At 35.4% G+C, this 19,005-nt stretch overlaps 1 protein-coding gene across 12 annotated transcripts in view; it reads right to left on the bottom strand.

Moving 5' to 3' along the window:
* The window catches only part of PTK2 (protein tyrosine kinase 2), a 426,082-nt gene that overhangs the window by 199,691 nt on the left and 207,386 nt on the right, over positions 1–19,005 (bottom strand). For all 12 annotated transcript variants that reach the window (XM_056823019.1, XM_056823011.1, XM_056823017.1 and 9 more), the window contains 2 exons: positions 12,738–12,800; positions 2,540–2,594 (listed from right to left, as the gene is read on the bottom strand). In XM_056823019.1, the coding sequence (XP_056678997.1) occupies positions 2,540–2,594; positions 12,738–12,800 (118 nt within the window). The remainder of the gene's footprint in view (positions 1–2,539; positions 2,595–12,737; positions 12,801–19,005) is intronic.

Raw genomic sequence — 19,005 nt, 5'->3', positions numbered from 1 at the left:
TTTTCCCCCTTAAAACCTTTTTCCCCTTCCTTCCCTATTACTATGTAAGAAAACCCTATCCTCTTAGTCCCCCAGGCTCACAACCTCTGAACAAGCTTCAATTTCTCACTGCATCTTGACTCCCAAATCTAGTTATCAATTACTACATAGTTTCTACCAATACATCTCTCAAATATAACCCCTTTTCCTCTGTTATTGTCAATTCCCTGATGAAAGTCCACATCACCTCACACCTAGACAAATGCAATAGTCTGCTAATAGCATATCTGCCACAAGTTTCTCCCCACCCCAACCCATCCTCTCCATTCAGCCACCAAAATGATTTTCCTAAAGTGCAGGTCCCTATCTCAATCTCAGCTCCCTAATCCAGTGACTCTGGACAAGATCACTCACAAGATCAAGTATAAAATGCTCTGTTTAGCATTTGAAGAAGACCTTTTAACCTATTCTCCCATCTTTCTACTCTATCTCATCCCAACCCCTGGCCTCACATATGCCTCAAATCCACTTACACTAGCCTTCCTGCTGTTTCATGAACAAGATATTCCATTTCTTAGTATCATTCTGATCTGGACATTATCTCTAGATATCCCCCAGACCTAGAATATTCTCTTTCTAAGTAGGCTAAGGCCTACTGTCTGCCTCATTCACTTGTGAGCTTGTTGATAGTACTGAGCATCTTTTATTTTTCTTTGTATCCCTACTGCCTGGCACTTAGTAGATGATTAATAAATGCTTAATGATTGGCTACTGACAAATGGGGTTACTATACCTCTCATGTGGATAGTTCATTAGTTTAAAAAAATGCTGCAAGTCAAAATATTACTATCTCCCTTGGTAACTATGAAAATCAACCCAATTCCAGTAGGATAAGGCACATTTTAGTTTTAAATAATCTTGTTAATTTGCATTTATATACCCCTTTAAGGTTTACAAAGCAATTTATAAATGTTAAATCATTTATCCTTACAATGACCCTGGAAGGTAGATGCTATTATTATCCTCATTTTTAAAGATGAAAAAAAACTGAAGAAGACTGAGGTTAAATGATTTGCCCAGGATTATTATCTGAGGCTATATTTGATCTCAGCCCTCCCTACCTCTATGTCTAGTACTCTAGTCACTTTGCCACATAGTTACCTTAATGAGAGATTATTCTCATAAAAATTTTATAGCTATGTAAAAACAGGATTAAAGTGTCAGCAGGTATTACTATTCTCTGCCATCTTTTTAATTGGAAACAAGAAATCCTAAGCATTTCCCCATGTTTTCCAGATCCTTCTATCCTTCTGATTAATGAGATAATTCAAATCTTTAGTGTATTTGAATATCTGTGTTGAAAAAAAGTCTATGTTTGGCATTCAAAGCCCTTCCTAACATAACTTCACATATACCTTTCCAATCTACTAACCCTTTATTACCACTGATACTCCTATCCCCAATACTTTTCAATTCAGTGACTTTGGCCTCCTGGCTGTTTCTCAAACAAGACACTTTGTCTCTCCAGTATGAGAATTTTCTCTGGCTGTTTGGCTCTCCCTTCTCCATGACAACTATTGACTTCCTTAGTTTTCTTCAAGACTCAACTAAAACCCATTCTCTAAAGGAAGTCTTTACCATTTCTTCTTAATTCTAGAGTCTCCCCTCTCTTAATTATTTCCTCTTTTTTTCTGTAACTTATTTGTACATATTTGTTTACTTGTTGCCTTTTCTTTGTATCCTATCATATTGCACAGTGCCTGACATAATGTAGGTGCTTCATAAATGATTATTGACTGACTTATGTGCTTTGTGTATTTTTAATCTAGACCGGCTGATCTTTTATCGTTTTTGATGACATTTCTTATTTCCTTGCCCATCATTTGGGGAATAGTGAAGTCTAGGACAGGTTCCACTGGTAATTAATGAAGACAAGAATTTGTACACAAATACTTACACAGTTTTTACATCTGCTATTTGTGTCACTTGTCCATTTTCATGCTTAAACAACCTTGATATGACCTGGTTAAAGACCTTATTAAGGTCTTTTGTCAAGTTTTCTTTAAACTCATTTTTAATTCCAATATTTCTTTTTGTTTTATAAGGTAATTTTTACTGATGCATTATATTTTTAATAGCATAATCTTTTTTCTGAGATTTTGCCTACCCCCCAAAATTCTTCCACATAAAGAAAAGAATAAAACAAAGGACCATATCCCATAACACAAATAACAGTTCTCATTTATAGTCCATCAACTCTTTCATGTGAAAAAAGGAAATGTGTTTCATCATCTGTTTCCCAGGACAAGCTTCGGTATTAGGATTAATCTCAGTTTTGGGAGCTAATTTAAATTTGGGGTTTTGGACTATATTTTAAACTAGTATTTTAAGAAATAAAGCTATAGTTGTATAGACATACTTAACATTTTTCTAAATAAATAAGTTATACTAATGACTAAATAAAAATTAAGATGGAAGTAATTTTTATTTTTGCAAAGTTTCTCACATTTTGGGAGGCATATTTGCCTGATTCGATTATGATAAAGGAGACTATAATTACCTTGACAGATTCCAGCAAACTCTTAGGAAAAAATCTCTTTAAACCAACATCCTTTCTGAAATACAAAAAGAAGTACATTAACAAATAATACTACCAAGTGAATCAATAAAATGAAATTCTTTCAAGGAAATTAGAACAATTAGGTGCAAGTAAGGATGAAGATACAATACAATCTTGACTAAACATTAAGTTTGGGGAATTGTAGATTTGATTCTGGTAAAGTTTTTACAACTTATGCAGAGAGAATAGAAAATCCTTCTAAAAAGTTGGCATGCGGGGCAGCTGGGTGGCTCAGTGGATTGAGAGCCAGGCCTAGAGACAGGAGGTCCTAGGTTTAAATCTGACCTCAGACACTTCCCAGCTGTGTGACCCTGGGCAAGTCACTTGACCCCCATTGCCTAGTCCTCACCACTCTTCTGCCTTGGAGCCAATACTGTGTATTGGCTCCAAGACAGTAGGTAAGGTTTAAAAAAAAAAAGTTGGCATGCAATAGAAAATACTATGTTATCAATTCTTGAATAAATATCTTGGAATAAGATTTATCAACATAAATACAATCCCAAGTGCATAACAATGTAGATGTAGCAGACCAGATGAAACTAACAATTGTTTTGTATTCTCACAGAATCACAGATTTCTAGCTGAATGGAACTTTACAGATGATCTGATTCAACCTGTTAATTTTAACAATAAAGAAACTGAAGCCCAGTCCAGGAAGGTGATCTGGTCAGTAATCTAGGGAGTAGAGAGCTGAAACAAAACTTCAAATCCAGTGAATGTTCCATTACATCATACATGTTACTTAAATACAATTTCATTAAAAATAATTTTCTAATATTAGCTTAGATCAAAGCATAAAGCTAAGTAGAGACCATAGGATCTATAGCTTAAAGTGCATTAGATTCCCCCCCCCAAAAAAAAACTGGAGTGAGGCCCTAAAGTATGTTTAGTTAATAGTACTTTGTTCAAAGAGTTAAGTCAATTAGAAGTCATCTCCTCTATGAAGTTAATATTATATTAATATAAAATTGTCTCAAGGACACCTCTATAATAACTTGCCCCCTTTTGCCACTAAATATTCTTGAAAACTTAGGACACAAAAACAGCAAAAAATGGAATCATTTCCCCTCCCATGAACAGCTGTGGTTAGAAAGCCTAAACACTAAAAACCATTACACCACAGGAAGAAAAATAAGTATAATAAAAATAGACTTTAAAATAGTTGCATATCATCTCACTTGACTTTATCAAACCATAAGGCCATCGTTGCTCAGCTACTAGCCACTAGATGGAACCTATTTGCAGGAAAGGAGAATTATTTCCTGTATTAGCTTTTTGCTATTTTTGGATAGGGATAAAAAACAGAATAGGTTATAGGAAAGTAAAAATAGATAAAAGGATTAGTGTCCTACTCAATATTTGCCCCCTCCTTCCACAATGTTCTTTGTAATATCTACTCTATAATTAACAAATTTATTTTTATCTTAAACTTCCTTTATTTGGCACTCTCTGAGACCTGGTTCCCTCCTGATGACAATGCATCCCTTCCATCCTTTGTAGTTCAGGTTACACCTTCACTCACGAAGTCTAACTTTTTGTTTGGGGTTGGTGTGTCAAAACACTCTTTGCTTCTCATACATTCTGACTACACTTCTCCTATCATCACTTAGACAACTCTCCTTTCCTGAGGCTCAACTTATTCAAATTTCTACCTAATCCAGATACTAGTGGCTATTATACATCAACTTTTAAAACATTCTCTTTCCTTCCTCAATAAATCGTTCAATGGATATGGATCATAGTCTTTCTCTAGGATATATGTCATCCTCATGGAAGGGGAATTCAATATCATTTTTGGTGATATCTATATCTATCTATATCTATATCTATATCTATATCTATATATATGGTAAGAGCTATTATTATCCTCATTTTATAGATGAAGGACCTGAATGAAGCAGAGAAAGGTTAGGGACTTGTCCAATTTCATACAGATGCTTCAGGCAGAATTTGAACTCAGGTCTTCCTGATTCCAAGAATAATACTCTTGGCCACCATGCCATTTATCTGCTTCCAAAACAGAATACAAACACCTTAATTCCCATATTTTAAAATCTATGTATGGAATAAAAGATTGATATGTTAATGAACTTACTGTCAACCATTTCATTAAGTCTGAGAATGACAAAAACTCCAAGGATTTATGTAATAAAATAGTGTACTTTTCCATAGCACTTTACTATTAAAAAATAATAACCTTTATCTTCTATCTTAGAATCGATATTGATTCTAAAGCAGAAGAGTGGTAAGGACTAGGCAATTGGAAATAAGATACTAGCCCAGGGTCACACAGTCAGAAAATGCCTGAGGACAGATCTGAATCCAGGTCCTCCTGACAGCAGGCTTGGCTCTCTAACCACTAAGCACCTGCACTTAATCTTAAAAGTGCTTTCTTTACATACTACAACCTTGTGAGGTAGTTATTGTGGGGATAGCAGTCTTCTAAAGATGTATTAACTGGGATTTAATGAAGTAAGTGTGATTTGTTATTACACAGAAATGGCTAGCAGTCATTAAGATTTGCAAAGGGCTTTTATATATCTTCCCTCAATTGATCTTCATGACAATCCTTTAAGATAGGTGTTAATATTATCTCTTACACAAGAGGAAAGTGAGTTTGAGGAAGATTAAATAACTAGCCAGGGTCACATTGCTAGTGTCAGATGCAACATCTGAACTCAGCTATCCCTGACTCCAAGCTTCATGCTCTATTCCTTGTCTTAGCAGCTGCTGTGTCAGAGCCAGATTTTTCCAACTCCAAGTGCTCTTTCCATTATGAGAAAATAGTTTCTCAGTGTTATTTTTTAAACCACTTTTTATTAGTTCATCCACAATATACTTGAACATATAGGTGTTCTTTCTCTGCCATACACTCCATCAATGAAGAAACAGGTATAAATTGTTTAAATAAGTAACCTGAAGCTAGGCAAAGATTCAAAGACAGATCTAGGATTTTGATTATTTTCTATCACTCAATCAACTCATCAATCCAGCATAGGCATCATGGTACAGAACTTTTATAATCTCAGATAATCGCCTAAGGTGCCACATTCAAAATGTTCAGTTGGTGCTTATTATAGATATCTAAATTAAAAGTCTCTCTAAGGAAACAAGGCAAGGCACACATGGAGCTGCCCTGTTTTTAAAGGTCACCTTCATCACTGCTTTAGTAAAGCATGAGGCAGTGTTTTATAATAGACATTGTTCTTTTTAGTAGGTTAGCCATTATAAAAGATAAACTTTCTTTGGGTCAAAGTAACACCCCCCCAAAAAAAATCAGGGTATTCACATAATATAAGAAAACTCAAAATAATACAATCTAATTGTACCAAACTGATAAGTAAAGGGGTGGTTATTCATATTAAAAAATTAAACTTTACTTTAAAAAGCATCCAAAAATAGTTCATATTTACAATGTAAATTACTGACTATAATATAGCAATATTTTCTATGTAGTAGGTGCTTTTAAAAATGTTTGCTGATGACAATTCACATATAACCCAGATCAAATTGCCAGCCAGCACTATGAGGGGGAAATAAAGGAGGGAGGGAGATAAATTTGATCATAAAACTTGGGAGAACTTGTGTGAACCTTTGTTATTACAGGTAAATGGTAAAAAATTAAAAACAACAACAACAACAAAAACCAAAGAAAGTTTGCTGACCTGAACTAATTTTACATGTACCTCATTACCAGTTGATCTCTAAAATTCCTTTTTAGACCCCCAAATTATACAGTCCTGTGACAATTGCTGGGTGGTTAAACTTATAGGTTGTGTTTCAAATGTTCATTTGTTAAGTGGTGGTCTGGACCTCAGAGTGCATTTCTCCCCCTTCTATCACCATAAAAAATATTAGAAATGCAAACACAGACATGTTCATAAAATTAATTTTTGTCCCTTTCCTTAAAAAAACAAAACCAAACCAAACAAAAAACACCAACCCAGCTCAGGGTGAATTAGCCCTGAGCACTTCTGAGTTCCAAATCCCTTAAACATTAAGCTTCTATAAGCTCTAATTCATTAGGTAAAAGGTTCAGACTCTGAGAGCTAAACGGGTCCTATGGTACCACTATTATTATACATAATTAGTTAACATTTACATGCCACATTTTCCTATCAACTGGATCCTTCCCTGATGCCGTTAAGGATACCCTTGTATACCTTATCTTAAAAACAAACCAAAAAATAAATAAAAACAAACCCTCACTTTATCCAACTATCCCTGCCAGCTACGATCCTCTACACTTTACCTTCAGTTAAATTTAACTAAATTCCTTGAAAAAGTTGTCAGTATTAGGTGCCCTCACGAACAACACATTATTTTCAGCAAATAACATGTCTTTTAGGGCCTTTCTTCTTTTACCTCCTTAGGTGAATTCTATTCATAGTACACTTGGCTTCCTTTTCCAATTTCATTACCTAAATGCATAACCTATATTTTCTAACACTGAATTTAATCTGTCAGTTATCTACTTGTTATTTATCTTGAGATCACATATAGATTTGGTTGGATACCATTCAAGTCACTTCACTTTCCAAATCAGTGAAATAGGATAGCCATCTAAAGTAAGCCCTGGAGGACATTCAACTTTGTTATTCTCCTACTGTCATTTACTCTAATGCCGCCAGACAATTCATAATCTAGGTCATTAACCTAACACTGTTTTTTGGATTTTACACAGCAATTCTCTATATGATCCCTCCATATACTATAAGTAAATTACATCCATGGGTTTCTTAACCTTACAATATTGTTCATTATTTTCCTATTTTTGATTTGACTGCTATTAGTTTCATATTAGATGATCCATAGTTTCTCTTCTCATTTTGTTTTCCTCTTAAAAAACAGAAGAGAATATTTATGCCCTTTTTCTGAAAATCTATTGTTTCTACCAAGTGTTCCAATAAGGAATATCCTTTGTTGATTCCTTTGATATTGCTTATCTATCATTTATATTCTTGAAGAAAGGTCTAAAAACTTTTAAATTTCTTATTATTCTAATAAAAATATTTTATTTATCAATAAACATGTGTTAAGTCTGTTTCAGAAAGAACACTAAGATTAATTTCCCTAGTTTATTGTGGGTTCTTTGTCTGTAAACATATCTTACTTAAACTTTTTATCTCCTAGTGAGCACAATACAGTGGATTATGGGACAGCATCAGAGTCAGGAACACTTGGGCTCAAGTTCTGCTGCTGAGGGATACTAGCTGTGTGACCATGGGTAAGTCATGAAACTTCTTAAGTTATAGATGAATTGCTGGTCTGCATCAATGGAAAGAATTAACATAAGAGTGCACTACACTGATAAAATCAGGAAGACAGTATGACTTGTGTTATTGAATCTTGTCATTTTTTTCTTTCTTTCTTTCTTTTAAAAAATTTTTTACCTTCCATTCCAAGATAGAATACCAAAGGCCAGGCAACTGTGCTTAAGTCACTTGCACAGGGTCACACTGCTAGGAAGTATCTGAGGCTAGATTTAAACCCATGTCCTCTTGATTCCAGGCCTGTTCTATCCACTATGCTACCTACCTACTCCCTTCTCATTTTTTCTTGACAATATCTCTCAGATGATTCTTTCTCTCTACTCACACAGTGAGTCAGGCTTTTATTAACTTTCACTGATACTGTTATAATATCCTCCTTATAATTCTCTAAGTCGCTCCTTACTACAATCCATCCTTTACAAAGTTTCCAAAGTGAAATTCTTATGAATGTGTTTAACCACAGAACACCAGGACTCAAACTCCAGTGTTTCCCTATTACTTCTGAGATCAAATATAAAATCCTTGATTTAGTTTTCAAACTCTTCAAAATCTGGTTCCTTGCTATCTTTTCAGTCTTCTTATATTGCTTCCTTTTGTGCATTCTGTAGCCCAGACATAGCGATCTATTTCCTTTTCTTAGAATAAGACACTCCTTTTTCCCTCTTCATGCTTTTACACTGCCTGTATCCTATGCCTGAAATATTCATCTTCCTCAACTATGCCTTTTAGTATCCCTGGCTTTAAGACTTGGTTCAAATCTGACCTCCTCTGCTCCAAAAGCAGGTCATTCTGGGTCCTCCCAGCTGCTAGTAATCTTCTCTACAGCTACCATTTATCCATTCTGCATGTCTATATCTATTTATGTGCATGCTATTTTCACTCTTAAAAGAGAAGCTCTTGGGAACCAGTGATTTTTTTTCTTTGTATTCCTATAATTTAGCATAGTACTGCCAAAGTAAATGCTTAATACATTCTTGTTGATGGATTAATTACCAATAGGAAGAAGTAAGAATTGTGTTAGGCTCCAAAGAACAGAACGCAATTCAAAAGATAGGAGGAGGTGGGGTAGCTAGTTGGCTTAAGTAGATAGAGAGCAAGGTCTGGAAGTGGAAGGTCCTAGATTCAAATGTGACCTCAGACACTTTGGAACTATGTGACCCTGGGCAAGTCACATAATCTCAATTGCCTAGCCCTTACCACTTTTCTGCCTCGAAACCAAAACTCAGTACTGGTTCCAAGACAGAAGGTAAGGGTTAAAAAAAAAAGGTAGGGAAGATGATTAAAATTCCAAATATAGAGAAAACCCTGAAGAAAGGAACATAAGGAAGAGAATATCAGAGCATAATATTGGAAGGAATGAAAGGAATTCATTATGACTGAAGGACAAAGGACCTACTATGGAATATTAAGAAAGCATGGCTGAAAAGACAAAGTTGTACCAGACTTGGGGGAGGAAGGTGGAGGGCCTTAAGTTCCATGCGAAAGGACCCTGTACTTCACTTTGTAGACAACAGAATACACTCAAGATTTTTTGAGCTGAGGAGTGATATGAAAAGATCTTTGCATAAGCAAGATTACTGCTATAGTGGATGAACTGAAGGGAGTAGAAAGACTGAGAAACACAAATGTATTCTAATAGTCAAAGTGAGAGAATGATAGCATCTACTAGAGCAAGGATGGCGAAATTATGGTATGGGTGCCAAAAATGGCATGTCCCCCTCCCCAAGGTCTTTACTAGAAAGGCAAAGGGACTCAGGTGGAGCTGCTCCCCTCCCCCTATCCACTGTGCTTGATGACAACACCTGCCCACCACTCCCACCCAGCAGTCCCAATGGGAGTGCACAGAGGTAAGATGGGCAGCTCATAGGCAGCAGTGCTAGAGGGGAGCAGAGCACTCCGACAACTCTACTCCTCCTCTTCAGACTTGCTGAGGTCATTCCTCACTTCACCCACCCCTCCACCCAGCAGCCCAATTGGAGTGGGGTGTAAGGAATAGGCAGAGCATCAGGGTGGGGCATGGCATACCATCTCTAAAAATGTCCACCATCACTGTACTAGAGTATTGGTAAAATGGAAATAGAGAGGAGTGTACAGATGGTAGACATAACAAACAGAAAAGTATCCCATAAGCCTCATATTGACTCAGTATACCACAAATTAATGTTATCTATAAAGTATTGTATTTTTATTTATTTTGTTAAACATTTCCCAATTATGTTTTAATATGGTTGATATCCCTGCTCAAGGCCAAGGGTCAAGTAAATCAACTTTTTCCTGAGTTAGTAATAGTTTTTACATTTTAAAATGAAGCCAAGATTCAAACATAGCCCTCTACCTAGTTTTTATACTGCCTTTCCTGAAGCAAAAAAATTGTTTTTTGATTGCTTTTTAAAAAAAATAATCATTCTTAGCTTATATAGCCCTTCCTAGCACTGAGAAAGTTTTTGAAAAACAATTCTTATCTCATCTGTTCACAATAAAACTAGCTGTGTGCTAAATGATATAGTTTGCTGATTTCTGCTCTAATCTTTCACATATATACAACTGTACATTTCAAACAGAGATGCCAAATCTGTCAATTAAATGTAAAGACCTGACCTATTCAGGCCCTAAATGGGTCTTCCCTGGCCTAGCAGCCTAGCAAACAAACTTAAGACTATTTGTTAAGCAAGATTTTTTACCATCTGGATCCAAGTTATCTTTTTGCCTTATCTCATCTTTCTTCCCTTTATACCATATTTGTATTCAAGGTAAATGAGTCTAATCATCATCTACTAGATATAGTGCACGGTTTCCTACTTTTATATCTTTAATCATTCAATTCCTTATAATTAGAATATTTGATAGCTGTTCATTCATTTAGTCATTTTAGACTTTGTGACTGCATGGCCAACAGCACATCAGGCCCTCCTAATCTACACTATCATTGCCTAACCCAGTGATGGTGAACCTTTTAGAGGATTTGGGTAATGTGAGAAATGTTTGCAGGTGTGTGTGGAAAGGAGGAAGGAGCCGTCCAGTCCAGTTTCCCTCAGGCTTTCTAGTAATGAACTCTGGTGTTTTGGGGTGATGGCGGGCGTGCCCACAGAGAGGGCTCTGAGTGCCTCCTCTGGCACACATGTCATAGGTTTGCCCTATAACTTTGGCAGCTAAAAGTTTACCTATTCAATTATCACTTTAAATAAATCTTCCTAAATGTTTTCCCGTATCCTAGGACTGTACACCCAAGCTGAATGTGATCTATCACTCCTCTGAACTCCTTTACATTTCTTTTATGCACTTACTATACAGGCAATTTTGCATTTTAGTTAATTCTGTAAATATCTTCACTTCCTTACTAAACAGGGGAATTCCTTAAGGAAGTGGACCACATCTTTTGTCTTTTCCATTTATGTATTTGCTTTAATGTCTAATATGTTCCTTTGGATACAGTGAGTGATTAATATGTTTCCTGAATGATGCACATTACATTATTCTCATGGAAGGGCTAATGAATATTCTGTAGCTCAAAACCTATAATGATGACATGAAAGTTCAATCTTGTTGAGAAAATGAATGATAACTTACTAAGTCATTTAATTGACTATATTCTTATATACCTGGCCTAATTTTATCTGGCCCTAACCTAATTTCTTTTAGGAACTCAACTTGTAATTGTGTGGTGATTTCAGTGGTTACAATTGATAACTTCTTGGCTATATTAACATAAGAATTCAAGACCTAAAATATTATTACAGGAGTAAGATAAATTGAGTAACTTATGCCCCAAAGCATGCTCATTCCTCATTTCAGGTTCTTGACTAAGGAATGTTTAATACTAATTTAAGAGGATTTTATTCCATCTTGGACTGTTATTCTCTGAATTACACTTACTTAAGAATTCAATATAAAATATTTTTCCATTTTCAAAATATGCACATTTTACCTTACATAACCCAAATCATCATACACTCTCTTGAACTAAAATGAAAGAGGCAAAGTAATCTGAAAATCATAAAACTCATAAGATTCAAGGAATTATTATTATTTTGTTTCCCCCTTGCAAAAATAAAAAACTCTAGCTCTAAAAAGGATAGTTCCTAAACCTTTGGAGAATTAGGGCTGTAAAGTTGACCCAGCTTACTGTTTCTATATAAAAGCCAAAGCTATTTAAGTACCTTAATACTATAAAGTATTATTTAACCTCTGGTTTGACTTTTGATATATTTCAAGGACTTAAGCAGTCATGTCTAACAATGGGGGTAGTTAGCATTGACACAGTATTCCATAATAGTTAATATAAACAAACAAAATTGACCTTTTACAATGTAAAATGAATATCATCTGTCTCTTTCAGTATTCATCATCATATGGATGAAATACAAAGCTTCTCACATCTTAAATTTAAGTTTAGATGAGACCCACTTAATTTATACTAATGATATAAATAGGTATACATTAATTTGGATATCAGGAAGTTTTTCTCATTCTATCATATGACAGGTGAATTTTGCTTTCGATGGGAAGAACATACTTATAGACAAACCTATAAATTTTAGAGTTTGTAAAACAGATAATTAAATAATATTCCAAGATAGAATCAATTATGTACAGAAGGTCTCAATGTATTTAAATTGCTGTTATATTTGAAGGACTAGCTAGTTGATTCCAGGAGATAAAATGCACATAAATTACTATAAAATTACTGAATCTTTAACACTTTGATATATTTAATTAAGATCCTTCAACTTTATCACAAATTCACACTGAATTGTAATTCAAATCAAAGCACTATTTTAATGATCAAAAACTGTAGTATGAACAAAAGCCTTCCTCAATTCATTGATCTGATTCTTCTAGGAAAAGAGTAAATATTAAATACTTACTCTAATACTTCATAGTTAGATTTCTTCTCTAGGGCATTTCCCCTCATCTCCCAGTAGGATCTCCTAAAATCATGAAAGACAGATTTACAAAGAATGGTTAGGAGATAAAGCAGTCAAAATACATTATCTTGAAGTATTTTCTTGGATGTCGCTAACAGTTTTTTTAGTTCTGAATAAAGCCAGAAATTAACAATTTAAAGTAAAGCCAATATTGTAAAAACAAACACAATGACAGCTGAGAAACAAGGTTAGTTATAGTTACCTTAAAGGTGAGTTATCCCTTCCCAAAGGGTAAGGAGATATATATATATATATATATGCAGCAGACTGACTGCTGTAACACCATTTAATCGGTACTACCCCTACTCTGTTTAGATCATGCACAACACTGAGAGCCCTTTTATGTTTTCACAGTCTTATCCATTTGGAAAGAGATATAGCATTTCTAATTAAATAGATGATCAGCATAGATGACATAGGTTCTCTTTTAAAGCCACTTTAGAAAAGAGGGTTAAGTGCAACTTGCAAAATATTTTTTATTATATAACATTACACCAAATTAGATAGATTTTTCTGTCATTTTGACATAGTTTTTGTGTAGACATTGTGACACAGGAGTTTCAAGTTTTACTGGCAACCATGGCTTTCAAAAAGATAATTTGCTCTTAAATAAACTCACTTAAGGATTTCCTTGATTGGAAAACAAGTGATCCAAAAAGTATGTGAAATTTTTCAGCAATAAAAAATAATCAAATTGCTCTTGCTTGAAAACTACCCTCATAATATGAAGAAACATAGATATTCTTACAAATTGTTGAATTTTAATTCAGGCCCACATAAAATGTAAAACATTAGAAATAATGGACTAGAATAGCCTTTAAATAGTATATCAATTTACTCTCCTTTAGGCGATACCCTGTTTGAACTTTTAGTTTAAAGTATAGATAAAGAAATATCTTGAAATTTCTCTTTGGAAAAAAATTAATTTATGTGCCCATAAATTTCCCTAAATTACAGAGACTATTATATGACAGTGCTAGTTAATATAAGTGAGATCAAGAGTCAATCATCCAGTTAAGGATTCTATTAAGTGCTTACTATGCAACAGGAACCCTGCAAAGCTCTGTATAAATAAAGACAAAAACACAACATTCTCTGACTTTAGTGAACATAATTTCTAATGGGGGAGACAACATGTAAATATCTCATTATATAGAAGTTATTACAGAGTAGATGGAAGCTAATCTGAAAGATGAAGGCATTCCAAATGCCTCCTATTTTGAATTGGGTCTTGAAGGAAATCAGGAAAAATAAAAGGTGAAAGTGAAGGGGGCAGAGAATTTCAGGCATGAGAGGATAGCCAGTGCAAAAGAATAGTCTGGAGATAGAGAAGGAAGAGTCTTGTTTAAGAAATTTCAAGCAGCAGAAGTAGGGAGGCATTTACAGAGTTCCTACTATGTGTCAGGTATTGTGTGCTAAACACTACAAATATTATCTCTTTTGAACCTCACAATAATCCTGGGAGGAAGATGCTGTTATTATCCATATTTTTTAGTTGAATAAATTGAGGAAACCAGAGGTTGAGCTACTTTCCCAGGGTAATATGTTTAGTGTCTGGGAATGAATTTGAATTCAGGTCTTCCTGACTCCAAGCTCAGCACTTTAGTCACTGCCCTACTTTCTTGCTTCAAAATAGGTCAATTCTCTTTTAAGTGCTGTCTTCCTCCATTAGAATATAAACTTTTTGAAATCTGAGTTTGTTTTTTTTTCATTATATTGTATCCCCAAAGCTTAGCACATAGTAAGCAACTAATAAATCCATGTCTGCACATTAGTTTATTATTGAAAGGAGCAAAATGTAAGAAGACAAAAAAGGTAAGAAGGGGTTAAGCTACAAAGTTGTTGTTTTTTTTTTGGTTTGATTTTGTTTTTTAACCCTTCCCTTCTGCCTTTATTCTAAGGCAGAAGAGTGATAAGGGCTAGGCAATGGGAGTTAAGTGATTTGTGCAGGGTCACACAGCTAAGGAAGTGTCTTGAGGCCAAATTTGAACCCAGGATCTCTGGGCCTGCCAGGAGCCATCAAAGGCCACGCTGTTTGACAAGGTCACATGTGGAAACTAGGGACTGCAAAGTAGCCCCCAGGAAGGATGGAAACATCCACTGAAACCCCCTTAAGTGAGTTTCCTTATTAACATCCCCTTATTATTAGAATTGCTATGATTATTCTAACTTAGCCCCAGGAAAAATAGATGAGAGCAACATGCTTGCAGGGTTAATATAGATGTCCCACTCTGTCCCCCCAGATATTACCAGGAGATCCCACTTACAAAATTAAACCTAAGGATTCTTATATACCCACTTAGATAGGATCCTCTTTTCTAGGCATAAAAACTCCTGGCAAATCTGTGCTCTGAATTCCCCAACCTATATCTGGGTCATGGTGATTCTAGCCTCTGAACCTGCACTTAGCAACAATGTTTTGTTGACTATCTCCTTAGGCTTTGCGCCTGTTGTTAGGTTCTATGGAAATATGTATTTTGAGAATGAAATTGTGTGCCAAGTAGATGTGTGATCATGAGGGTATAAAATAAAACTAAGCTTCAGTCAAAAGGGGAGCAGTTTATCCTGTGAAACCTATGCTGTGGGTTGAATAGAAAGCTGTGTTCCATCCATCATTCCATGGACCCCATCCCACTTCCAAGACCCCATGCCCTGTGGGAGGCTGGACTACCCCATAGCATGGGTCTGGCTCTCAATCCACTGAGCCACCTAGCTGCCCCCACAAAGAGTTTTAAATGCCAAAAAGGGGACTTTATGTTTAATTCTGGAGGCAATATGAAGCCAATGGAGCTCACTAAATAAGGACATGTGACACAAACAGAACTTCTAAAAATTGAGTTGGTAGTTGGGTAAAAGATAGATTAAAATGCGGCAAAAAGAATAATTAAGAGGTTATTGCAGTAGTCCAGGGAAAAGCCCTAAACTAGGAATTGGGAGTGGATTGTAAGAGACAGGGTAGGAGAAATGATAGAACTTGGCAATGGATTTGATGTATTAAGTTAATAAGAATGAGAATTTGAGGGTGACATCAAATTTGCTGGCTTGCGAGGAGTGACAGTAGGATGATGGTGCCCTTGACAATGATAAGGGAAGTTTGGGAATAAAGAGGACATGTGGTGGGGTTTCTGGTGTAAAAATAGACTCGAATCCAGGACTCCAATCCCCAGAATCCTTTGCTCCACTTCCCCAGAGTGCTTTGTAATCACACTGAATTCTCGCCTGGGCGAGAACACAAATGATTATTTAAAGGAGTTCGCCTACTGAGGAGTCTTTTGGACTTCCTTTTTGGAGCAGTCTCGTCTCTTTCATGATGTGAGGTTATCTTGTCTAGGCCTCTGGCCTACGCATGTGTTTTCCTTATTCTGTATTTTCTTTAATCCTTAACCTTTAATAAACCTCTAAAATATGATACTCCTTGCAGAGAGAAACTAATTTCTACCTGCCTCAAAATTCCTAAATTTTAACTATTACACTGGGGGAAGATAGAAAATTCTGTTTTGAACATGTAGAGTTTAGGTTGCCTATGGAACATCTAGTTCAAGCTGTCCATGAAGCAATTAGAAATATAAAAATAAATCAGGAGAAAAGAATATGGCTGGATACAACTGTGAATAATTAATTAAACTCATAGAAACCAGTAAAATCACCAAGATACTATAGAGGGAATCTAGAACAACTCTATTGGGAGATTCATAGTTAGGGGGCAAAAGACAGATGAAGATCCAGCAGAGTAGACCGAAAAAGAGCAGTGAACCAAGAGAGAACCTGGTTTGAACAAAAACTAGAGAGGAAAGAGTATCTGGGAAAAGGTCATTAACAGTGTAAAGTATGGCAGAAGTAATTAAAAGGGCATTCAGTTTTACAATTAAGAGAACAGTCCTACACTAATCTATTTATTCAATTCCATCCCAATAAAATCACAAAATTATTTTGATGAACTAGAAAAAAGACAACAAAATTCATTAGGAAGAACAAAAGTGAAAGAATATCAAAGGAATTAATTAAAAATGTAAAGAAAGGAGGTCTAGCAGTACTAGATTTTAAGCTGTATTATAAAGGAGTAATTATCAAAACCATCTGGTAGTAATTGTTAAGAAGTAGGAAAGTAGATCAGTGGAACAGAATAGACCTACAAGAAATAGAAGAAAAGGATTATAGTAAACTTGTGTTTGACAAAAGTAAAGATCTAAGTTTTTCAGATAAGAAATCACTATTTGGTAAAAACTGTTGAGAAAAGTGGAAGCAATCTGACAGAAACTAGTTATAGACCAATATCTTACACCATTTATAAGATCAAAATGATGATGTAACATAGACATAAAAGTTGATATAACAAAAAATTAGAATAGGGCATGTCCTAGCTATCACATTTGTGTATTAGAGAAGAATTTATAAATAAACAAGACATAGTAAGCATTGAGAGATGTAAAAGGATAATAATGATTACATTAAAGATTTTGTAGAAATAAAAGCTTGCTAACTCCTAAATTCTTGGGGTGTGGTTCTTTGAACTGAAGGTTGATTGAACATTTATTTTGAATGTACCCTCTTATGCCAAAGGGGACTGCTCCCTAATTGGCTTTTGTCACTGGGTTTGTGTTCTCTCTCTCTCTCTCTCTCTCTCTCTCTCTTCTCTCTCTCTCTCTCTCTCTCTCTCTCTCTCTCTCTCTCTCTCTCTCTCTCTCTCTCTCTCTCTCTCTCTCTCTCTCTCTCATCAAACTCAAGATTTAATTTTCTGAGGAGATGGCCTTCAACAGACATGTGCAAAAAAAGGACAGACCTCGGGCCTGTCCTAAGTCAAGCTAAGTACTCACTGGTACAGATGAGATGCAAAAAAGTGATGTACAAATGTCCATATAAGGCACGTTACTTCCTGCCTCTTGCTCTTTCCCTGGAGAGGCAACTCTGGCTGGCAGCGTGATAGGCATTCTGACATCTTGGGAGTGGTGGCAGTTACTGTCTGGGTTTTGGAGGTGAGTTTTGTCCTTGACCTGATTCAGGTTCAGGCATCTCAGCTGAGCCCCTTTTTTGGAATTCAGGTTGATTCCTTCCTCCTTCACACTCCAAACCCTTACTTTCTAGATCTTCTAATCTTCCTGCCCGGGACCAGCCAGGCGGGGGGAGAATCCTTCACCCTTTTCTTCTCCTTTCTTCTTAATTTTCTCTACCATATCAATTAAATCACCATAAAATTTGGCAGTTGACTTGGTTATTTTATTATTTGAGTTTTTCATTAGGATTTTTATAAATAAAATCCTTGGCGACGTAAATTAATTATACATTCAGTCTCAGCCATACTTTTATCCTTTACAGTTGTCAAGATTTGAAGAAAAGCATTATGTTGGGTGAAAAATTTACAGTTGCTCAGAGGTCTTAGGTGTATACGAATACAAGCCATTCCCCAATTGATAAAATGTTCAAAAGATATGAACAGAGAATTTTTGGAGAAGACATCAAAGCTATATATAGCAGTCTGAGGGGGAAGCTGGGTGCCTCAGTAAATTGAGAGCCAGACCTGGAGACAGGAGGTCCTAGGTTCAAATCTGGCCTCAGACACTTCCGAGCTATGTGACCCTGGGCAATCACTTAACCCCCATTGCCTAGCCCTTATTGCTCTTCTGCCTTGGAATCAATATAAAGTATTGATTCTAAAATGGAAGGGCTAAAAAAAAAAAGAGAGAGAGAGAGATGCCGTCTGAGCAGAAGACAGAACTATGGAACTATAACTGTCTTTTTTCTGGCCATTATATTCAATTCAACATGAGGCCACATTAGAGTTCTTGGCTGCTATTAATACACTATTAACTGATACTGTGTTCTTAATATCTCCCAAACTCCAATTTTTTCATTAAATTGATATCATATTATTCATGTTATAATGAGTTTATTTTTTGAACCCAAATATAAGTGATTACATTTATATTGTTCATTTTCATCTTATTCAATTTTTTAAATATTTTGTTAAAGCAAGATCTTTTTTCAACCCTTCCAGATCTGTGTCATAATTTGGTAAACATGCTATTTATACATTTATCTAAAGCATGGATAAATATATTGAACAGCACAGATTCCTGAAGAAATTCACTAGAGAACTCTTTTCAAGTTTACTTGGAATGATTAGAAACTATTATTTTAGTTTGGTCATTCAATCAATAAACATTTATTAAACATACCACTATGTGCCAAATAGTGTTAACATTGGGTTTAC

The sequence above is a fragment of the Monodelphis domestica genome, chromosome 3 (assembly GCF_027887165.1).
Source record: "Monodelphis domestica isolate mMonDom1 chromosome 3, mMonDom1.pri, whole genome shotgun sequence".
NCBI lineage: Eukaryota > Metazoa > Chordata > Mammalia > Didelphimorphia > Didelphidae > Monodelphis > Monodelphis domestica.
Note: the sequence above shows the minus strand (reverse complement) of the source record. Positions and strands in the feature narration are given on the sequence as shown.